General features: G+C 44.9%; 1 protein-coding gene and 1 long non-coding RNA gene across 2 annotated transcripts; one reads left to right on the forward strand and one right to left on the reverse strand.

Moving 5' to 3' along the window:
- Nucleotides 1-4326: 4326 nt before the first annotated feature.
- LOC123178358 (uncharacterized) lies at nt 4327-5487 on the reverse strand. Its single transcript, XR_006489516.1, has 2 exons — nt 5420-5487; nt 4327-5310 (listed from the first exon to the last, which is right to left on the reverse strand). It is a non-coding gene; the product is annotated as an uncharacterized lncRNA (long non-coding RNA).
- A 15959-nt stretch (nt 5488-21446) lies between these two features.
- On the forward strand, nt 21447-24565 carry LOC123183324 (tryptophan synthase alpha chain). Its single transcript, XM_044596108.1, has 8 exons — nt 21447-21838; nt 22162-22308; nt 22415-22589; nt 22915-22991; nt 23326-23403; nt 23846-23923; nt 24042-24101; nt 24214-24565. The coding sequence occupies exons 1-8, from the start codon at nt 21578-21580 to the stop codon at nt 24346-24348; spliced, it is 1011 nt and encodes a 336-aa protein (XP_044452043.1). The 5' UTR covers nt 21447-21577; the 3' UTR covers nt 24349-24565.
- Nucleotides 24566-24713: the final 148 nt, after the last annotated feature.

The raw sequence follows: 24713 nt of genomic DNA on the forward strand, positions 1-24713 counted from the left end.
AGAAACAAACTGACTCAGAATATGAACCGGATAAGAGATGTCCGGACGAGTGACAGCTAGATAGACAAGACTGCCAACGAGATGACGATAACGCGTCGGGTCAGGGAGAGGATCACCATCAGTAGCACGGAGGTGAACATTGAGCTCCATAGGAGTCTCAACAGTGCGCTCGTCAGAAAGAGCAGCACGAGCAAGAAGATCCTGGATATACTTTTCCTGGGATATAAAAAAGCCATCAGAGGTAGAAGAGACTTCAATCCCAAGAAAATAGCGAAGAGGTCCAAGATCAGACATAAGAAACTGCTCACTAAGACGGGCCTTTACAAAGGCAATATACTCGGGGTCATCCCCAGTGATGACCATATCATCAACATAGAGAAGAAGAAGAGTCCGGCCACGAGGAGAAAGGTGAATAAACAATGCGGGATCATGAGCACTTGCTGAAAAACCAGCAGTAGTGACCACAGAAGCAAAACGCTCAAACCAGGCGCGAGGGGCTTGCTTAAGGCCATAGAGAGAGCGACGAAGACGACACACCATGCCATCAGGAACAGAATACCCAGGTGGTGGCTGCATGTACACCTCCTCACGCAGCTCACCATTAAGAAAGGCATTCTTAACATCAAGCTGAGATATAGACCAGTGGCGTGCAGAGGCAACGGCAAGAAGTGTACGAATAGTGGTCATATGGGCCACAGGAGCAAAAGTCTCGTCATAATCACGACCATGCTCCTGCTGAAAACCACGAGCCACGAGACGAGCTTTGTGACGCTCAAGAGAACCATCGGAGCGAGTCTTAACCTTGTAGACCCACTTACAAGTGATGGGACGGACTCCGGGAGGAAGAGAAACAAGATCCCAGGTACCAGTGCGTTCAAGAGCAGCAATCTCCTCCGCCATCGCAAACTGCCATTCAGGATGAACAACAGCCTGACGGTAAGAAGTCGGCTCAAGAACAGCAGCACCAGCGGTGGGAAATCCAAAGCGATCAATAGGCGGACGAGGACGAGAACGCAAGCCATAAGTAGGCTGAGAGGAAGAGGACGACTCATCCAAGGAAGCATCCACAGGTCGTGAACGACGAGTGTAATGCTGCGGAAGAGATGGAACAAGAGAAGGAGGAATCGCCAAGGTAGAATCAGGGGGTGGCGACGAAGAAGTCACCGGAGATGAAGGTGTAGAATCCGGTGACATGCTAGGTGAGGAGACCGGGGAAGATGGTGGCGGTGAATCGACGAGGGGTGGAGAAGCAGAGGGAGTGGGACGAATAGGCACAGGCGCGACGGGAGTGATAGGGGAGTCAGGAAAAGTGAGAAAAGAGATATCCTCCACTGAAAAGACCGAGGAAGATGGTCGTGGGTAAAAAGGACGAGACTCATCAAAAGTCACATCTCGAGAGATACGCATCCGACGACCGACAGGATCCCAACAACGATAGCCCTTATGCTCATCACTGTAGCCTAAGAAGACACACTCAACAGACTGAGCGGTCAGTTTGGTGCGTTCGCGAGGGGCAAGAAGAACATAGCAAACACAACCAAACAAGCGAAGCATCGAATAATCGGGAGAGCGATCAAACAGACGCTCAAAAGGAACACCACCCTGCAAAGCAGCAGATGGCTGAAGGTTGATGAGATAGACAGAAGTGGAGATAGCCTCGGCCCAAAAATGAGGCGGAAGAGAGGCGGCGATCATCATAGCACGAGCCGTCTCAAGAAGGTGACGATGCTTGCGCTCAGACACACCATTCTGAGCATGAGCACCAGGACAAGAGAACTGGGCAAGAGTACCCTGCTCAGCAAGGACACCACGCAACATCTTAGAGATATACTCACCAGCGGAGTCAGCACGAAAAACACGAATGGGTGAAGAGAACTGAGTATGAACCATGGCAGCAAAACGCTTATAAATAGACAACACCTCACTACGTGAAGTCATGAAATAAAGCCATGTGTAACGAGAAAAATCATCGATGAAAATAATATAGTATTTATGACCACCTTTCGAAGTGAAAGGAGCCGGACCCCATACATCAGAATGGACTAAATCGAAAGGACGCTGAGACACTGACTCACTATGAGAATATGGTAGCTGAATCTGCTTGCCAAGACGACAACCCTGACACTCTAAAGAGACATCTCCTGAGACAGACCCCAGAAGACCTCGACGAACTAAAGACGATAATCGAGAACCACACAGATGACCAAGTCGATGATGCCACTGCTTGAAGGAACCAGTAACAGAAGCGACAGCAGCGGAGGAACTGGCGATGGTGGTGGCAGCGGAAGGAACATGAAGCCAGTCCAACTCCCAAAGACCCTGAGAATCACGGCGGCGAGGGCCAGCCCCAACCAGAGTGTGCGTGCGACGATCCTGGACAGAACAAGAATCAACATCAAGGATGACACGACAACCAGAATCAGTAAGTTGACCGGCAGAAAACAGATTCATGGTAAGTCGAGGAACATGAGCAACATCAGGAACAGAATAAGAAGGAGTGGAAAGATGGCCTCTACTAGCAACAGAAAGTGGAGTACCATCAGCAGTGAAGACATGAACAGGAGAATCCAGCGAGCAAAGAGAAGACAAAGCAGAAGAATGAGAAGACATATGAAAAGAAGCTCCAGAATCCAGAACCCATGGGGATGTACCTGACTGTGTAGAGGGCGGGTGCTCAGTGCGGGAAGCATCAGTCACAGAACCAGCAGTACCCATCGAGGAAGAACCTGAAGCCGCGAGCAGACGCTTAAGTCTCAGAATATCCTGCTCAGTCAAAGCAATGGCGGAAGCTGGCGAGGGAGATGACGAAGTCCCTGAGGAGGATGATCGCGCCTTGCGCAGGTGTTTCCGCTTTGTGTAGCACTGGGACTCAATATGACCATCATTGTTGCAGTAGTCACAATGTGAACGGGGCCGACCTGAGCCTCCAGAAGGAGTGGGCAAGAGCGGCGGAGCACTCGAGCGAGAATGGGGCGGTGCAGCAGGTGGAGTGGAAGAAACCCGAGTAGCGAGCACAGAGGGAACCTCCAGCAAACCAGCACCACGTAGGCGAGTCTCCTCAGCACAAATCTCTGAAAGCGCCTCCATGAGAGAAATACGGCCACGAGCAAACAACTGAGCACGCCGAGGCTCAAACTCCTTACGGAGCCGAGACAGGAACTCATAGACACGATGAAACTCCAAATCGGCCTGGACAGCCTGGCAGCAGGGGCAAGTACGACAACCAGCACTGCGGAGAGAATCAAGCTGGCGCCAGATAGCAGAACTCTGTGCATAAAAGTCATCAACAGTAGAGTCACCCTGCTGAAGAGCATGCTCCTGACGAACCACAGAAAGATATAAGGCATCACCAGAGGGCTCATAGCGCTGACGAAGGCAGGTCCACATCTGGAAGACAGTAGGAAGACCCAGAAACTCAGAAGCAAACTGAGGCAGAACACTAGCAGTGAGAACAGCTGCAGCACGAGCATCATCATCAAGCCACTGAGTGTAAACAGACAAAGCACCATGATACGTCTGAAGAGCCTCCTCATAAGCCAAAGCCCTCTCATCATAGGCACGATCAGCAGCCTCATCAGCAATCTTAGCCGCATCCTTGGCGGCCTGATTAGCATCCGTAGGAAGAACCAGTGGAGTCGGCGGAGTAGGGGCCACCGGAGGAACCGGACGTGGCGGGCAGCAGACCTCGCCAGAAAGAACACCCCAGAGACGGATGCCACGCATGTGAATGCGCATGAAGCCAGCGAACTCGGTGTAGTTAGTACCATCGAAGATCACCGGACAGCGAGGGACAGAAACATAGCCCGATGCAGCAGACATTTTTTTAGGAGAGACCCGTAATCAGTGGAACACCGGACGGCAGGCGGAAGACCACGGGAGACCACGCGCGAACGGCGGCCGCCGAAAGTGGATGCGTGACCACGAGTCCGGGCTCCTGGCAGATCTGGGCAGAGAGAGCGCGGTGCGGGGGCGCGCGAGGAAGAGCACGAAGTCCCGCGGGCGCGGTGGCCGAGCACGGGGAGAGCGTCGACGGGAGGGAGCTTCGGCGGGGAGAGCTTCGGCGGAAGACCACGGGAGCAGTCCCGCGGGCGCGGCGGGAGAGCTTCGACGGGAGGGAGCTTCGGCGGGGAGAGCTTCGGCGGAAGACCACGGGAGCAGTCCCGCAGGCGCGGCGGCCGACTTCGAGCGGGAGGGCGGCTGACTTCGAGCGGGAGCAGCCACGGGGACGGCGGCTTCGAGCGGGAGGAAGACGAGCCGGACTCGATCGGGACGGATCAATAGCACGAGTTGCAGCGTGCAAAAAATTGACCTAACTCTAATACCATGTTAGGAATAAGCAACTTGTATTCCCATGAGGCCATAGGCCGATATATATACATGTACAGGTGTGGTACATATGCAGGAAACCCCTTATACTACGGGATAAATACAAAGGGGTATACATGACTTATATTATAACTCTAACAAAATGAACTTGGGGTGGCATTGGAATTCTCCTCCAAGTATCCCCGTCCGTGTTCACTGTAAATATCGAGGGTATTAGTTTCCCCTTCGGATAGAACCTGTCATCTCCATGATCATAGGCTCTGAGATACAGAGTATCGTCGAAAAAGTCGTATACTGGTTCACCACCATATTCCACAATATGGCGACCGCTCTCCTTGGACGTCCATTCTCCGGTATCGGATGAGTAGACCCTTACTGCCACTATGGTGTGGCCTCTCTCAACGAACGCGAAAACCACAAAGCGGGAGGGAACGGCGGGGTTGAAACACAAACAGAATTTGCTGCTCCAGGTTAAATGTTGGGCCACCATGTAGATGTAGGGAACTTGAGGCTCTGGCACATCAAGCATAGGCAGATCTTCTCGGTCGCAGGGTTGCACACGAACTATTCCGGAACTTCCATGGTTCTATTCCAGCCTTGGCAGAGGAGAATGCCGCCGCAGCAGTTTAGGAGCCTGACCTCCTCGTAGTCCCCCAAGAAAGGGAGAGAGGGGTGTGTCGACCAGCGGCCGGCCCCTCCCGGACAGGTTGAGGAAGCTGAGGCCCTCGTCGCGCCGGCCGCTGACACCGTCGATACGCGGGTAGCAGAAGAAGCCGGAGATGGCCTGCGGCGACCTCCTGCGGACGGCGGGGTCGGAACAGAGCGCCAGCCAGGCGTGGACACGCACTTGAAGCGGCAGAGGGACCGGTACGGCACCCGCGCCAGGACTTCCGGGAGTAGGTCGCTGGGGATCCTCTCCGCCGCCTGCTGCTCCTCCTCCCCCTTCTTCCTCTTCCCCATCCCGTACCCGGCCTGCTGCTGCTGCTGCGAATGGTAGAAGCAGCTCGTTTAGGGATTTGAGATGTGCTCCTCCCGGATCCCTTCCTCGGGCCGAAGATTAGAAGAAGAAGAAGGGGAGAGACGGGCGGCAAACCTCACACCTCAGAGCGCGACGGGAACGGCGGCGGCACTGGTGGAGGTCGAGCTGGAACTAGAGTGTGGGGAACAGAGTAGGCGAGCTGGTGGAGGCTGCTGTCTTTGGTTTTTTTTTTTTTTGTGGAGAGAGAGAGGTGATGTATTTGGATTGGAGGCCCAACGATAACCATCAAAATGGATCTAGTAATATAGGAATCTCTCTCCCTCACTCGGCCCAAGATGAACATGCATTTTCTGCCAGGAGAAAAAAATTCAGTCCAATAATTTTTCCTTTCGGCTTCAATCAATTTATTTGAGTATCTGTCACCAAGAGTGGGGGGAGATCGAACGAGTAATATTTATCGGGCGAGAAACCACAGTGTTTTCATGGGGAAATCCCAGAATTCATTTTATGTGCTTCATTATCAATTTGTCGCCATCGCCTCTTGCAAGGCCTATCCTTCACTTTATCTTTACCATGGAATGAACATTGTATTCATGGTTCATGTTTTTTTCTTTTATGAGAAATCATTTCCGAGTGGCTATTTTTTTAAATGAACATCGCAACAAATATGTTACCTTGGCAAGTACTAATATTAACAGGACAAAGGAACTTCTAAATTTACTCGAAAAAAAAATACTTCTAAATAAGTGGTATTAAGGGCCTGTTCGGAACTCATCCCAACTCTCCAAACTCCGCGAATCCAGCTTCTTAGCGCAGCTTCTTGCTCCACGTAGCGAAGTCATTCCGTTCGGCAGCATCGCTATGCTTCTCCATCGCTAGTGTGGGCTGGCAGCGTCGCTAGCCTGCCTAAGCGCCATAACGGGCCGTCTAGAGCCAGCCCAGTTCAGCCAGCCCTGTGTAACAAGAGAGGGAGACGGTCCTCTAGCGAATCGTTTTCTGTTTCAAGGGTGAGGATAACGAATCTTTTTCTTTGGCGGTGGCAACATCGCTGTAAATACTCTCAACTCTCACTTTTTGCTTTCGTGGAGCTGGGTTTCCCTGGCTTCTCTAATTTGCACTACGGCCCAGCTCAACTTCTCGTTTCCAGCTTCTACGATCTAAACCGTTCGGGACAGATTCACTCCAGAATTTTGATAAGATAGAAGCTGGAGGAGATCAGAACAGGCCCTAACATAACCAATTAACTTCTAAATGAGTAGTATTAACATTTTTTGAGACATTCTCACTAAGCTTTTATTCAACCTTCACAATGTTTACAGGTAAAAATTGAAGCTCTCCAGGTATTAACAGGACTAAGGTAGCGTGTTTGATGTGGTCTTCCAGGGCCGGCCCTGAGCAAGTGCAGCAGGTGCCACCGCACAGGGCCCCAAAAATTTAGACGCCCCAGCCCAGGTATGTGTATGGCTAATAGATTAGTCTATAGGGCCCATTCTGTCAGAAAATAAAGCTGAAACAATCAGCCCAACAGCGGGCATGTGGAGCAGCCAGCCTTACAACAACATGTACGTACGCAACGGAAATCCTATCTGCCGCATTCTGCGGCAGATAGTTGTAGGTTCCCACAGGGCTAGCGAGGCACCAAGCGACATGTGCCGGCCCAATTATTAGTAAAGAACACGCTACAGTATTGGTCGGTTTTTCTGGTTTTACGAATCTTCTAGAAGGTAAGGGAAGGTTCCTGAACCAGTTTATGTCTTTTCCGATTTTACTTTTTTCCTATTCCTTTTTTTTTCCTCTCCTTTTTTCGGCTTCAACCAATTTATTTGAGTATCTGTCAAGAGTGGGGCAAGATTGAATAAGTAATATTTATCGGGCGAGAAACCACAATTTTTTCATGGGAAAATCCCAGAATTCATTTTATGTGCTTCGTTATCAATGTTTCATCATCGCTGCTAATTTATGATTGCTCATTCACCATGACCTTGCACAGCCTATCCTTCACTCTATCTTTACCATTGAATGAACACTGTATTCACTGTTCATGTTTTTTTTTCCCTTTTATGAGAAATCATTTCCGGGTGGCTATTTTTTTAAACGAATCGCAACAATTATGTTACCTTGGCAAGTACTAACATTAACAGGACAAAGGTACTTCTAAATGTACTAAAAAAAGTACTTCTAAATGAGTGATATTAACAGGACCAAGGTGATCTGTATTAATAAAAGAAAAAAGCTGCCATGTCCAGCTTCTAGTGAAGAGTGGGACTCCAAACTGAAATAACACAAAGTAACACATGGCACGATTTATTAGTCGTTTCCAGACTTGACTTTGCTTCATTCTTTCCTCTAAACTTTAGCGATCTAAATAAAAGTAACATATTGTCTGACAACATAAATGGAACACCATGCGTGCAGATTTCACTGAAGGAACCTCCCTGTCCACAATTGTATATACAAGAGATAATAAGAACACTTTCAAGTTCACCTTTGACGGATAAATGGTTTCACACTGAAGGTAATAAACGGAGAGAAGAGATGCAGATAGTTTCAAACAGTACTACTTAATTCACCTGACGAAAGAAACAATAATAATTAACCTGAAAGGAAACACGAACCGCAAGCAATGGCGCCTGACGATGCTAAGCGCAACTGCGGGGGTGCCCGCTGAAATCACTGAACCTCACAGTTCCAGGTTCCAGACCCATGTGCAACAGAGGCCAAAGTGCACCATTACGTCTCTGAAAGCGCAGAAACACATCTGGAACATCACCTGATTGAAACACATTTCATCAAGAAAAGGAAAACAGGCGGACCGTTCAAATACATTAATAATACCATCAAACAACAAAATCTGACTCCGCTCCGCACTAGCGCAGAGTAGACCAAAGGTACAGCCATATAGTTCGGCAAACGATTTAGTCTGACAAATGAGGACCCTCCATAACAGAGAGCAAAAGCCAGACAGAACGAACCGTTGCGGGCGGTTTGAGGGTCGGCCTTGAAGATACCTTAATGGTGTATATTGAGCTGTACAGATAAATTCAAGGCCAGCGCATGGCACCATGCCAAGTTCTATGCCTTTTGGACTTCGTTTGCACTTGCACGGGCATATATGTGTTTACAATATATTTTAGCATGCAAAAAAATAATAGTAAGATGTCCTAAAATGATAAAGTACTCAACATGAGAATTATTCTTCACGTCAAAATGAACAACTTTGATTTTTAGATCATCTTCATCCGAGATCGTATGCAACCTCCTAAAATAGTGCAGCGCGGCTAAAACACCATTTTGCCGAGTGTGACACTCAACAAAGACCCCCTTTTGCCGAGGCACTCGGCAAAGTCTCCCATTTGCCTAGTATTTTTGTTTGCCCAGTGTAATACTGGCAAAGACTATTTGCCGAGTTTTATTTTGGCGACACGCAGCAAAGGCCTTGTTTGCCGAGTGCCTGATGGAATGCACTAGGCAACGACGCTGAAACTCGGCAAAAATGATTTTTCCAATATTGTTGTGGCCTAATTCTTGTACTATTGGCCGGTTGATGGCTTTATTGTCGGGTTCTTCTTGAGCCTTTGTTCTTAAGAAATAACCCACCCCAGTACACACATGCGCAGTATCAGCTTATCGGCATATTTCCAGCCAGTCAAACCGAAAGGCTCAAGCAACTGTGGCAGCACAACAGTAGGATACAACCTGAATAAAAATCAAACCAGCTAAATATAAACAGCGTTCTACAGTGTCCAGGGGTAGAGGAACAACATCTAGCGTCTTCCTGCAAAAAACAAAGAGGCTAATCCTAATTATGGTAGGTCACCGAGAGGTTGACAAGATTAACTAGATATAAAGAGGAAACACTCAGGCAATCAGCATAACAATTTGGGCAGCAGCCTCGGCTGGCATTGTGAGTCTGGTCATGCTCGACAGAAGTCCAATTCGTCGAAATTAAAAGTCACTCAAAACCGTTGAATAGCAGTGTGAACAGGGTTCAGTTTGTGTGTTTAAGAACTCGATGCACAATTCAGAATGTAAAATCTCAGCGGATGACAAAATCCGCAAGTTCATTATGGATAGTAAAGCTCAGTGTGTTCAGAAATTGATTCAGTCAAGCAAAAATTCAGACATACTGGTCGGAACAAAGACAAACAGCACACTAACGGGTTGCACAGCCGAAAGTGATGAAGTAAACATCATCATGAGTTCATGACACAAGTTGTGTTGTTCTCTTTCCCTAGAAAAGACGATAGTATTCCGTTCTCGGTCAATGGAACATCATGCATACAGATTTCACTAAAACAATAATCTTGAGAAGTCAACGCTAACGTATAATTATATTATATACACAAAGAGATAATCATTTCGAATAAGAAAAAAGGATTAAATAAACTTTCAAATGCATCAAAACAAGACGACACCAATGTTTAACTTTGTTGGGATAGAAAGTTCCTTGCTAGAGGTTCTTGCCCTGAATAAATGGACAGAGAGAGATGTAAAATACAGATAATTTCAAACAGATATAATACCCATTGTCTCACACTTACCCACATGAGAGGCTAACAAGAACAAGTGACCACAAGAATTAGTACATAAGGCAAGGAGATCAAATAACTTGGTTCATTCATATTACTAGACATAACCCATTGAAGGGTGGCTTACAAGTTCTCACTGCCTATCCAACAAAACATTGTTCAAGCCATAAAAGCACATGCACCTGGAAGCCAACCAATATGAAAAAAATTTGGAGTAAATGTAAAACTTGTGCAAGCCACTGCCCAAAACTAGAAGATCAGGACCATACCCAACAGCTGACTTTCATGAAAGTGCCAAGCCAACTTAGCATATGTGAAGTTGCTCTGAAATTCAGTGAGCATCCGACGGCGGCCATTCAACAAAACACGGAACATGAGGTCTTAAATTTTCCATGGGGTAATTTTCAAGGGTGCAGATAACTTGCAGCTTCTGGGTATCCATATCATACGACATAAGTGCCTGCTTCGATTCCACCCAACCATTAAGGAAAATCAGGTTACGTTCTGGATGGATTGCAACCAAGGTAAAGTGTCGAGATAGACAAGGCCTTCCTAGCGGCTCCAGAATGCTGGCAGTGTGCTTTAAGGTCCACTGGCCACTAGCATAATTCTCAAGAACCCAAACTGATAGCCGGCAACCATTATAATGATCTATCTGCATACCATGTAAGCGTCCCTGAGAGTGCCCAATAAAAGTAAACTTAACTTTGGGCGGCTGTTGAATTGTCCTCCAGGTACTCCCGTACGTCCATGTCCACCGTAACTATCAAGTGCATTGTACTACCCTCCGAGTCAAATATGTTATAGCCGGAATCATAACAAGCAATGAAATACAGAGTGCCGTCTAAGAAGAAGTATCCTGATTCACAACTTCTCCATTCGTCCCAAAATATTTGTCGCGATGGTGACCCAATCCGCTTTTGGTGACCCCATCCACTCGACATGGAAGCCCATTCTCTGGCATCCGATGAGTAGACCTCTATCGCGGTAATAATGTCGTGATCATCATCGATGATGACAAACACCGTGAAGCGAGAGGGAACTGCGGGGTCGAAGCAGAAGCTGATGGTGCGGTCGTGAACATAAGATTCCGGTGGCGCATGGTGGCTACGAGGCACGGGCAGTGCGGCCCAGATCTCCTCGGTCGCGGGGTTGCACACGATGTATTCTGCGCGCCACGCTCTCATGCCGTGGCAGAGGAGGATGCCGCCGCAGCAGTCCAGGAGCTTGACGTTTTCGAAGCCGCGAAGGAAAGGGAGAGAGGGGTCGACCAGCGGCCAGCCTCTACCGGACAGGTTGATGAAGCGGGTGGTACCGTCGGGGGAATCGCCAAAGAAGCCGGAGAGCGTCTGGGGCGACCTCCTGCGGACGCCTGGGTCGGAGCAAAGCAGGAGCCACGCCGGCGACACGCACTTGAGGCGGCATAGCGACCGGTACGGCACCCGTGACATGATCTCTCGAAGGAGGTCGTTGGGGAGGCCCTCCAGCGCCTGCTCCTCCTCCTCCTTCCTCGCCTTCTCCATCCCGTGTCCGGCCTGCGGCTGCTGCAGTTCTGTTGGTTTAGGGTTGAGATGCGCTCCTTCCGGATGTCTCTCTTCCAAGATTATAGGAAGGAAGAAAAAGGTTCGGCAGCAAGCGGATGAACGAGACACGGGACGGATCTGATAAGGCCTCCTCTCCTAGCCCACCAACATGGAGGCATATCCATATGCACAGGCCCAGTTTATCATCTTCTTTTTTAGTGCAGCCCACTTTATTATTTAATGGGTGGATATGTCCCCCCACAACTACAGAAGAAGAAAAAAAATCTAATGGGTGGATATGCGCATGCATATGCATAGCTGGGGGAGTTTGTTTTTACTTCCTCCGTTCCTAAATATAAGTCTTTATAGAAATTACACTATAGACTACATACGAAACAAAATGAGCGAATTTACACTTTAAAATGCATCTATATACATCTGTATATGGTCCATAGTAAAGTCTCTATAAAGACTTATATTTAGGAACGGAGGGAGTATATACTACTAAAAAATGCATGATTGATCTCGGTGACTGGTGTGCTTTTCGTCCACCGTGGTGATGCTCCTCCTTTTTGTTGAGAGCAGTGAAGGTTTGTTTCTAGTGTGCTGAGTTCTGTCCCCCTATGGTGCAATTTAGGCTCTGTTTTGCCCTTGGACGGTGTTGTAAAATTCATGCGGGTATCCTCTCCCTATTAGACCATTCAAAATCTGCATTTTATTCTTGTGAGAGAACGTACAATTTTTTTTACTGTTTGTCGATGAGTAAGGATACCCACTCGGAGTGAGAGACGATGCAGATGCACCTGGACATCATTACCAACTGTGCCTAAACTTCAGAGTCGAGCAAGCACTATAAGGATAAGGGCCAAGAGCGTTATTTAAGAGATTCTGTGGTTGTGGGAGATTTGAGCCTCATAACTACATGATCGCCTGATTGAATCATATCCCTTGAGACTAACAACCGGCATGGGACAACCTATATAAAGGGTCAAATCCCCGCTTAAGGACACAAGATACATGAAGCATATACTTGTATCATACATAGCTCAGTAGATAGGAAAAACACCATTATAATCATCCATGATCATCAATAAAGATAGGTGGGCATGCCGTAGAGTTGCCACCCATCCGGGGCCTGAACCGAGATGAAACCACGGTGTCACCATCGTTACGGACGAGACCCCTTCGGGCACCACCCCTTTCTCTCCATTCTTTCATGAGAACCTTCAAATTGTAAAACCGGCAGACCGTTACGTTGACATTTGGCGCCCACCATGGGGCATAGATGGATCTCTGTCGTCAACTCTCCCATTAGAGGAAGTATCTCCTAATGGATACCATTCCAAAGAACCTTGAGCCAGGGACTCCGCCGACGATGATTTCAACAAAAAAGGGTTATCTATAGATGCCATCACTTTGGAAGAAGAGATCGACTTTGACACCTTTGATGATGACCTCCTCGCTGACATCCCAATCACTTCGCCTCGACCCCCTTTTCTGGGTTTTGGAAAATTTGGGGGCTCATCAGCCGGGTTTTGATTTTTGATTTGATGCATATAGATCAAGTATATTGTTTGGTTGTCAATTTTTACCTTTGACTGGCATTAGTAGCTTCTTTTCAAGAGAGTAAGAAACCAAATAATGATATCCGTAGTTTTTTCTAGAGAGGATGATATTAGTAGTTGGATATGACTGTAGGTGCACAAGCACATACAACATATGCGCTCATGTCCATCGAGCACTACGGTTATGTCATGCTTATAAAAGGGATGAGTTTGTTGAATCAAAATGATCTTAGCCATTCAATCATCTATATCCAATGACCCATGTTGCTCTAAGAGCATCTCTAACAGTTGTAAGATGGGTGTTGGTAAATTCACCACCTAGGACATAGTGATTATGACATGCAATAAATGAGGATAGAGAGAGAGCGAGCAGAGTTGTACGTTGCTACCTCTTGAGCACTGCGTTGGTTTTCTCTTGAAAAAGAAAGGGTGATGCAGCAAAGTAGCGTAAGTATTTCCCTCGGTTTTTTAGAACCAAGGTATCAATCCAGTAGGAGGCTATGCGCGAGTCCCTCGCACCTACACAAAACAAATAAATCCTCGCAACCAACGCGATAAGGGGTTGTCAATCCCTACACGGTCACTTACGAGAGTGAGATCTGATAGATATGATAGGATAATATTTTTGGTATTTTATGATAAAGATGCAAAGTAAAATAAAAGCAAAGTAAAAAAGCAACGGAAATAACTAAATGTTGAAAGATTAATATGATGGAAAATAGACCCGGGGGCCATAGGTTTCACTAATGGCTTCTCTCAAGAGCATAAGTATTTTACGGTGGGTGGACAAATTACTGTTGAGCAATTGACAGAATTGAGCATAGTTATGAGAATATCTAGGTATGATCATGTATATAGGCATCATGTCCGAGACAAGTAGACCGACTCCTGCCTGCATCTACTACTATTACTCCACACATCGACCGCTATCCAGCATGCATCTAGAGTATTAAGTTCATAAGAACAGAGTAACGCCTTAAGCAAGATGACATGATGTAGAGGGATAAATTCATGCAATATGATTAAAAAAACATCTTGTTATCCTCGATGGCAACAATACAATACGTGCCTTGCTGCCCCTACTGTCACTGGGAAAGGACACCGCCAGATTGAACCCAAAGCTAAGCACTTCTCCCATTGCAAGAAAGATCAATCTAGTAGGCCAAACCAAACTGATAATTCGAAGAGACTTGCAAAGATAACCAATCATACATAAAAGAATTCAGAGAAGATTCAAATATTGTTCATAGATAAACTTGATCATAAACCCACAAGTTGTCGGTCTCAACAAACACACCGCAAAAGAAGATTACATCGAATAGATCTCCACGAGAGAGGGGGAGAACATTGTATTGAGATCCAAAAAGAGAGAAGAAGCCATCTAGCAACTATGGACCCGAAGGTCTGAGGTAAACTACTCACACTTCATCGGAGAGGCTATGGTGTTGATGTAGAAGCCCTCCGTGATCGATGCCCCTTCCGGTGGAGCTTCGGAACAGGCCCCAAGATGGGATCTCGTGGGTACAGAAGGTTGCGGCGGTGGAATTAGGTTTTTGGCTCCGTATCTGATCGTTTGGGGGTACGTAGGTATATATAGGAGGAAGGATACGTCGGTGGAGCAACAGGGGGCCCACGAGGGTGGAGGGCGCACCTGGGGGGGTAGGCGCCCCCCCTACCTCGTGGCTTCCCTGTTGGTTGCTTGACGTAGGGTCCAAGTCTCCTGGATCATGTTCGTTCCAAAAATCACGTTCCCGAAGGTTTCATTCCGTTTGGACTCCGTTTGATATCCTTTTTCCGCGAAACTCTGAAATAGGCAAAAAACGGCAATTCTGGGCTGGGTCTCCGGTTAATAGGTTAGTCCCAAAATAATATAAAAGTGAATAATAAAGCCCAATAATGTCCAAAACAGAAGATAATATAGCATGGAGCAATCAAAAATTATAGGTACGTTGGAGACGTATCAAGCATCCCCAAGCTTAATTCCTGCTCGTCTTCGAGTAGGTAAATGATAAAAACAGAATTTTTGATGTGGAATGCTACTTGGCATAATTTCAATGTAATTCTTCTTATTGTGGCATGAATGTTCAGATTTGATTTGATTCAAGATAAAAGTTTAACGTTGACATAAAAACAATAATATTTCAAGCATACTAACTAAGCAATTATGTCTTATCAAAATAACATAGCCAAAGCAAGTTATCCCTACAAAATCATATAGTCTGGCTATGCTCCATCTTTCTCACACAAAATATTCATATCATGTACGACCCCGGTTTTGGCCAAGCAATTGGTTCATACTTTTAACGCGCTTCAGCCTTTTCAACTCTTACGCAATACATGAGCGCAAGCCATGGATATAGCACTATGGTGGAATAAGGTATAATGATAGGGGTTATGTGGGAAGACAAAAAAGGAGAAAGTCTCACATCAACGAGGCTAATCAACGGGCTATGGAGATGTCCATCAATTGATGTTAATGCGAGGAGTAGGGATTGCCATGCAACGGATGCACTAGAGCTATAAGTGTATGAAAGCTCAAAAAGAAACTAAGTGGGTGTGCATCCAACTTGCTTGCTCAAGAAGACCTCGGGCATTTGAGGAAGCCCATCATTGGAATATACAAGCCAAGTTCTATAATGAAATTTCCCACTAGTATATGAAAGTGACAAAATGAGAGGCTCTCTATTATGAAGATCACGGTGCTACTTTGAAGCACAAGTGTGGTAAAAGGATAGTAACATTGTCCCTTCTCTTTTTTTCTCTCATTTTTTTCATTTTATTTAGTCCGGAGTCTCATCCCGACACTTGGGGGAACCATAGTCTCCATCATCCTTTCCTCACTTGGGACAATGCTCTAATAATGATGATCATCATACTTTTATTTACTTACAACTCAATATTTAGAACAAAATATGACTCTATATGAATGCCTCCGGCGGTGTACCGGGATATGCAATGAATCAAGAGCGACATGTATGAAAGAATTATGAACGGTGGCTTTGCCACAAATACAATGTCAACTACATGATCATGCAAAGCAATATGACAATGATGGAGTATGTCATGACAAATGAAACGGTGGAAAGTTGCATGGCAATATATCTCGGAATGGCTATGGAAATGCCATGATAGGTAGGTATGGTGGCTGTTTTGAGGAAGATATAAGGAGGTTTATGTGTGATAGAGCGTATCATATCACGGGGTTTGGATGCACCGGCGAAGTTTGCACCAACTCTCAAGGTGAGAAAGGGCAATGCACGGTACCGAAGAGGCTAGAAAATTACGGAAAGGTAAGTGTGCGTATAATTTACGGACTCACATTAGTCATAAAGAACTCATATACTTATTGCAAAAATTTATTAGCCCTCGAAGCAAAGTACTACTACGCATGCTTCTAGGGGAAGGGTTAGTAGGAGTTAACCATCGCGTGATCCCGACCGCCACACAAAGGAAGACAATCAACAAATACTTTTCTCCGACTTCGTTACATAACGGTTCACCATACGTGCATGCTACGGGAATCACAAACTCCAACACATGTATTTTTTAATTCCATAATTACTCAACTAGCACAACTATGATATTACCACCTTTATATCTCAAAACAATTATCAAGCATCAAATTTCTCATGATATTAATTAAAGCAATTTTCCATGCTATTTTAAGACTCTCAAAATAATATAAGTGAAGCATGAGAGATCAATAGTTCCTATAAAACAAATCCACCACCGTGCTCTAAAAGATATAAGTGAAGCACTAGAGCAAAACTATATAGCTCAAAAGATATAAGTGAAGCACATAGAGTATTCTAATAAATTCCGAATCATGTGTGTCTCTCTCAAAAGGTTTGTACAGCAAGGATGATTGTGGTAAACTAACAAACAAAGACTCAAATAATACAAGACGCTTCAAGCAAAACACATATCATGTGGTGAATAAAAATATAGCTCCAAGTAAAGTTACCGATGGAAGTAGACGAAAGAGGGGATGCCTTCCGGGGCATCCCCAAGCTTTGGCTTTTTGGTGTCCTTAGATTATCTTGGGGGTGCCATGGGCATCCCCAAGCTTAGGCTCTTGCCACTCCTTGTTCCATAATCCATCAAATCTTTCACCCAAAACTTGAAAACTTCACAACACAAAACTTAACAGAAAATCTCGTGAGCTCCGTTAGCGAAAGAAAACAAAAGACCACTTCAAGGTACTGTAATGAACTCATTCTTTATTTATATTGGTGTTAAAACTACTGTATTCCAACTTCTCTATGGTTTATAAACTCTTTTACTAGCCATAGATTCATCAAAATAAGCAAACAACACACGAAAAACAGAATCTGTCAAAAACAGAACAGTCTGTAGTAATCTGTAACTAACGCAAACTTCTGGAACTCCAAAACATCAGCCAAAATAGGACGACCTAGGCAATTTGTTTATTGATCAGCAGCAATTGGAATCAATATTTTATCACGTTCTGGTGATTTTTAACAATTGTTTTCGTGAACAGAAAGTTTCTGGAAATTACAGCAAGATCAAATAACTATCATCCAAGAAGATCCTATAGGTTTAACTTGGCACAAACACTAAATAAAACATAAAAACACATCTAACCAGAGGCTAGATCAAATATTTATTGAATAACAGAAAGCAAAAATATTGGGTTGTCTCCCAACAAGCGCTTTTCTTTAAAGCCTTTTAGCTAGGCATTGATAATTTTAATGATGCTCACATGAAAGACAAGAATTGAAGCACAAAGAGAGCATCATAAAACACGTGACAAACATATCTAAGTCTAACATACTTCCTATGCATAGGCATCTTATAGGAAAACAGATTATCAAGGCAAGCAAAAACTAGCATATGCAAGGAAGCGGAAAGAAACAATAGCAATCTCAACATACGAGAGGTAATTTAGTAACATGAAAATTTCTACAACCATATTTTCCTCTCTCATAATAATTACATGTAGGATCATAAGCAAATGCAACAATATAGCTATCACAAAACATATTCTTAACACGATCCACATGTATGCAAAGTTGACACTCTTCCAAAATAGTGGGATTAACATTAACTAAAGTCACGACCTCTCCAAACCCATTTTTATCAAAAATTTCATAAGATTGAATATTCTCCAAATATGCGGGATCTAAAGTTGACACTCTTCCAAATCCACTTTCAATATTATTGCAAACGATATTATCAATCTCATATTCATCATGGGGATTAAATAAATTTTCAAGATCAAAAGAAGAATCGCCCCAATCATGATCATTGCAACAAGTAGTAGACATAGCAAAACTAGCATCCCCAAGCTTAGGGTTTTGCATAATATTAGCACAATTGACATTAAGAGAATTTATAATAGCATCATTGCAATCATGCTTTTTATTCAAAGATCTATCGTGAATCACTTCATAAAGCACTTCATCACAATTTTCAGATTCACGGATTTCAAGCAAAACCTTATAAAGATAATCTAGTGCACCCAAATCACTAGGAATTGGTTCATCATAATTGGATCTCTTCAAAAGATTGGCAAGCGGATGGGGATCCATAGATCTTAGCTTCTCTGTTTAGGAATAAATACTCAACTATTTCAACCAAACGGGCAAACGAGCCAAGTAAGACAGCAAGGCAAACGAAAAGACGAATAGAAAAAGTGCGAGTAAAACGGCAAGGGTGAAGTTGGGGAGAGGAAAACGAGAGGCAAATGGCAAATAATGTAATGCGGGAGATAAGGGTTTGTGATGGGTACTTGGTATGTTGACTTTTGCGTAGACCTCCCCGGCAACGGCGCCAGAAATCCTTCTTGCTACCTCTTAAGCACTGCGTTGGTTTTCCCTTGAAGAGGAAAGGGTGATGCAGCAAAGTAGCGTAAGTATTTCCCTCAGTTTTTGAGAACCAAGGTATCAATCCAGTTGGAGGCTACGCGCGAGTCCCTCGCACCTACACAAAACAAATAAATTCTCGCAACCAACGCGATAAGGGGTTGTCAATCCCTACACGGCCACTTACGAGAGTGAGATCTGATAGATATGATAGGATAATATTTTTGGTATTTTATGATAAAGATGCAAAGTAAAATAAAAGCAAAGTAAAAAGCAACGGAAATAACTAAGTGTTGAAAGATTAATATGATGGAAAATAGATCCGGGGGCCATAGGTTTCACTAGTGGCTTCTCTCAAGAGCATAAGTATTTTACGGTGGGTGGACAAATTACTGTTGAGCAATTGACAGAATTGAGCATAGTTATGAGAATATCTAGGTATGATCATGTATATAGGCATCACGTCCGAGACAAGTAGACCGACTCCTGCCTGCATCTACTACTATTACTCCACACATCGACCGCTATCCAGCATGCATCTAGAGTATTAAGTTCATAAGAACAGAGTAACGCCTTAAGCAAGATGACATGATGTAGAGGGATAAATTCATGCAATATGATAAAAAAAAACCCATCTTGTTATCCTCGATGGCAACAATACAATACGTGCCTTGCTGCCCCTACTGTCACTGGGAAAGGACACCGCAAGATTGAACCCAAAGCTAAGCCCTTCTCCCATTGCAAGAAAGACCAATCTTGTAGGCCAAACCAAACTGATAATTCGAAGAGACTTGCGAAGATAACCAATCATACATAAAAGAATTCAGAGAAGATTCAAATATTGTTCATAGATAAACTTGATCATAAACCCACAATTCATCGGTCTCAACAAACACACCGCAAAAGAAGATTACATCGAATAGATCTCCACGAGAGAGGGGGAGAACATTGTATTGAGATCCAAAAAGAGAGAAGAAGCCATCTAGCTTATAATTATGGACCCGAAAGTCTGAGGTAAACTACTCACACTTCATCGGAGAGGCTATGGTGTTGATGTAGAAGCCCTCCGTGATCGATGCCCCTTCCGGCGGAGCTCCGAAACAGGCCCCAAGATGGGATCTCGTGGGTACAGAAGGTTGCGGCGGTGGAATTAGGTTTTTGGTTCCGTATCTGATCGTTTGGGGGTACGTAGGTATATATAGGAGGAAGGAGTACGTCTGTGGAGCAACAGGGCGCCCACGAGGGCGGAGGGCGCGCCTAGGGGGGGGGGGGGTAGGCGCGCCCCCTACCTCGTGGCTTCCCTGTTGGTTGCTTGACGTGGGGTCCAAGTCTAGTGGATCATGTTCGTTCCAAAAATCACGTTCCCGAAGGTTTCATTCCGTTTGGACTCCGTTTGATATTCTTTTTCTGCGAAACTCTGAAATAGGCAAAAAAACAGCAATTCTGGGCTGGGCCTCGGTTAATAGGTTGGTCCCAAAAATAATATAAAAGTGAATAATAAAGCCCAATAATGTCCAAAACAGAAGATAATATAGCATGAAGCAATCAAAAATTATAGATACGTTGGAGACGTATCATACGTAAAAATTAACCAACAACACTTGCACAAGCTTGAAGGTGAAATAGAGAGCAATTACAATTGTTTTTCACCTTCTATTAGAAGGCTTAGATATAACTCATTTGAATAGTTGTATGTTAGCTGGTTGGTCGATAACATAATCATTTTACAAATAAGACTTACACACAACCTGTTGGAGATGCCCAAACAGTGGCGGAGACAGGGGGACCAGCAGGGGCCCTGCCCCCCCTAACATCCCTGATTTAGTCCTAATTTGGAGATGAACAATGTATAATTTAGGTAGAATACATGTATTACGGTAATTTGGCCCCTGTTATCAAAATTTTGAGTCATTTGCCCCTCTGTTTTTTAATTCCTGGCTCCGCCACTGTGCCCAAATGATGTGTGCAACACACAACCGTCGATCTAAGGCTGCTTGTAATGGGTAGTATCATAAGTTAGCATCATGCATATGATATTAGTGTATGATGCTACCTCCCTAATTTGTAGTATCGTATATACACATATTTTAAAGTGTATATTCATCCATTTTACTTCATATGTAGTCCATAATGGAATATCTAATAACTGCAATTATCCGGAACCAGTATTAGTTGCATTAACTGTAGATAATCTTGGAAATAGCATTAGTTACAGAATCAATCGCGGCTATTTGGGGACAACATTAATCTCATGAATGACAACCAATATTGGAAACAACATTAGCTGCCACGCAAAGAAGCTGAGACCAAAAGACGCAACACCTCTTCGAGCGATGTCACTTCCACCAATCGAAAATGGCCATGACAATACCGACACACTTCATACCTCGTATCCACATATATCTAAACGCTTTTATATTTTTTTACGAAGGAAGTACAAAATGTCTTGCCGGGTCCATCACATCACATCACACGGATCGGAGAGGCGAGGCGACGGCTTCTTCCGAGGATGTTTCCTCGGCACCGCAGCGGCGGCGGAGAACCGGCGCCCATCGCCTACTCTACGAGCAGCACCACGTAAAACGCCATCCACGCCACACGTGCCGGTCAAAACCGGCTCGCTGACGCCCCGGGCCCACCCGCCGGCGCCGGGTCGACGCATCCGCCTCGCCTCACCAACTAGGCTGGCGCGCCCTATCACCAACCCACACTGACAACTTATTAATACGGCCACATCGCCGCCTGTCCCAGCCAGCCAGTCCAACCCGCCCGGCGTCGAACACCCCGCGCGCACACCGCCGCCGCCGTCGACCCCTTCCTCCCTCCCCTGATGGCGTTCGCGCTCAAGGCCTCCGCCTCCCCCGCCCTCGCCGCGTCCTCGGCGGCGGCGGCGTCGTCCCCCTCGTTCTCGGCCGCCTCCGCGGTGCCGAGGGGCCGCGCCGCCGCGGCGAGGAGGGTCGCGCTCCGCGGGGCCGCGCGCCCAGTGGCCGCCATCAGGGCGTCCGCCACCGCCGCCGCCCCCGCCCCCGCCGTGGCCGGGGACAAGCGCACCATCTCGGGCACTTTCACCAACCTCAAGGAGCAGGGCAAGGTAAAGATAATTCTTACCGCCCCGAAGTCTGCGCGTGTTTTGATTCCGTCGATTAGGCCGCGGAGGATGGCCATCCTCATGGTGCCAGTAAAAGATAATTCTATTTTAGTATAATGGTTGTCTTAGTGGCCATGTTTACTTTACTCTGCAACTTGTAGTTATCCATGTGTTCGTCTGTGCTAAAAGATTAATATATACAGTACTAAATAGATCCCTCAGATGTGATATTTATATGTTACCTGCTCTGTGATTCGATCTGTTTCCACCATAACTAGATACAGCTGCCATAATTTTTGTGTTCTGATGGTGTTTGCAACTTTCAGATCGCGTTCATCCCGTTCATCGTCGCCGGTGACCCCGACCTGGCGACCACGGCGAAGGCGCTGAAGGTTCTCGATGCCTGTGGTTCTGATGTGATCGAATTGGGCGTGCCGTACTCTGACCCGTTGGCTGATGGCCCTGTTATTCAGGTACGCTACAATGTTACATACACATCTAGTATTGTCTTCTGTCTGTAGTATTCATGTTGTTCAGCTTACACATTTTAACATTAATTTTTTATTGCATCATTTTTAGGCTTCAGCTACACGCGCGCTGACAAAGGGCACCACATTTGAGGATGTTATCTCCATGGTGAAAGAGGTGGTGCCTGAGCTGTCCTGCCCTCTTGCGCTTTTCACATATTACAACCCGATTCTGAAGCGTGGTGTCGCCAACTTCATGTCCGTTGTAAAAGAAGCCGGTGTACATGGTAATGCCCTTATAGTTTTCCATAGGTTCAGTGATGTTCTTCTACATTGAAATGCCATTTCTACTCATATGGTCGCCTTGTTAATTATCTGAATTCTGAAACATGGCATTGTTTATCCTGCATATCTTAGTTTTACTAGTGCTGTAGTGCATAAGGTTTCAGGTAGACGATTGAGGATTAAAAAGTTGTGTAACAGCATAGACAGATACGCACAACTATATTTTACACGACGCACAGTGATATTAGCAATGTGGCACTTTCTTGCTGTTGTAAAGTTATGTTCTCATTGTAACAACCAAGTTACATATTTATTACCATGCTGCAGGTCTTGTGGTACCTGATGTTCCTCTGGAAGAGACAGATATTTTGAGAAGCGAGGCTGCCAAGAACAACCTAGAGCTGGTAGGCTCTCTTTGGCATTATCATCTATCATGCATCCTACCTTTATAACTATTTCCTTTTATCCATTTTTGTGTCTAAACCAAATAGGGTTGAATATTATCATTAACTCTCTATCTTTGAAGAAAGACCCTGTTTGATATTTATTATTTAAGCGCTGATGCAGAATGACAAGTTATGCTTATTAGCTCATTGCTTTGCTGTAATTTTAAACTTCGTAATACTCGTCAGGTTCTGATTAGTCTGGAATATTGAAGATGCCTCTTTTGTTTGTGCAGCTGTTTACATCAATTTTGTTATGTCTTATAAGTTATTTCATTTGCATGAATTCCTGCAGGTGTTACTAACAACACCAACTACACCAACAGAGAGAATGGAGAGAATTACAAAGGCTTCAGAAGGATTTGTTTATCTTGTAAGTGTCCAGAACTCCAAATTATTTTTGCTCCCTTAAACTCTGTTCTGGTATAGCACATTCTTCTTATTGCTAATAAGAAAGTTCTCATAATGGCCAGCGTAGTGTTTTTATAACTTAACAAGAGTACGGTATTTTGTCATTTTAAAATTTGTTGACGGAATTTGTCATCTGAAGTTGACTTCATAAACATAAGAAAGGCACATGCTTCTGCCCTGTCATGTTTTTTTCTCTTCAACAGAGGCTGGCTTGACATGCTTTTGTGCTGACATGTATCCTGGTGCTAGCTGTGCTAATTGCTAAACTGAAAATATAATAAAATGTACGCTAAATGGAATTGACATTGTTGAGGTTGAGCATTTGTGATTCTACTGAATCTGTTTGAGCATAACCAGTTACATGATATGCTACTTGCTAAGTTGCAGTAATATTTGCTATTCAGGTAAGCACTACTGGAGTTACTGGCACCCGTGCAAACGTAAGTTTCAAGGTGGAAGCTCTTCTCAAGGAAATCAAGCAGGTTTGCTAAGTCTTTTCTTTATTGTCAACTCAGGAACTAGTTTTGGTCTGCTAGCTTATTGTGCAATGCACATCTTGTTCAACGATGCTTATAGAACATTGTCTGCTTGTTATTATAGGTCACAGATAAAGCTGTTGCTGTTGGTTTTGGAGTGTCGACTCCAGAGCAGGTGAAGCAGGTAAATCATATCCAGCAACTCTCCTGCTCAGCAAAATATCTTGTTTTATACTCCTTTGTTTGCGCAATCTTTGACAAGCTTGCTGCTTCAATATTGTCTACAAAAATTGCAGATCGCGGGCTGGGGTGCAGATGGTGTGATCGTCGGTAGCGCAATGGTGAGACAGTTGGGCGAATCTGGTTCTCCTGAAGAAGGATTGAAGAAGCTAGAAGAATTAGCCAAGAGCCTAAAGGCCGCATTTCCATGAAACATGCATTTTTATCTTTTGTGTGGGAAATCGCATGAATACCATATATATTTGTTTTAGTTCCGTTTTACAGTGTAGCATTACATTCCTGGCTTTAGATTTTGAAGGATCCTGTTGTGTGATAGAATAATTGTACCCATGTGTTGAATGCTCGGGTGAATAAATTAATTGAGGCTAGTGTTACAAATTATGCAAAAGAAAGCATCTTTCTGTCCCAGTACCATTGCCGTTTCAATGATTTCCTGGGTTATTATTTTTCTGAACAGCATTCGTCACTGTTTATCATTTTATCAAACTATTACATTCCAGCTTAATATTCCTGTCATTTATTTGTTTTGCTATAAAAACCCCAACACTAATTTTTG

The sequence above is a fragment of the Triticum aestivum genome, chromosome 1D, assembly GCF_018294505.1.
Source record: "Triticum aestivum cultivar Chinese Spring chromosome 1D, IWGSC CS RefSeq v2.1, whole genome shotgun sequence".
Lineage (NCBI taxonomy): Eukaryota > Viridiplantae > Streptophyta > Magnoliopsida > Poales > Poaceae > Triticum > Triticum aestivum.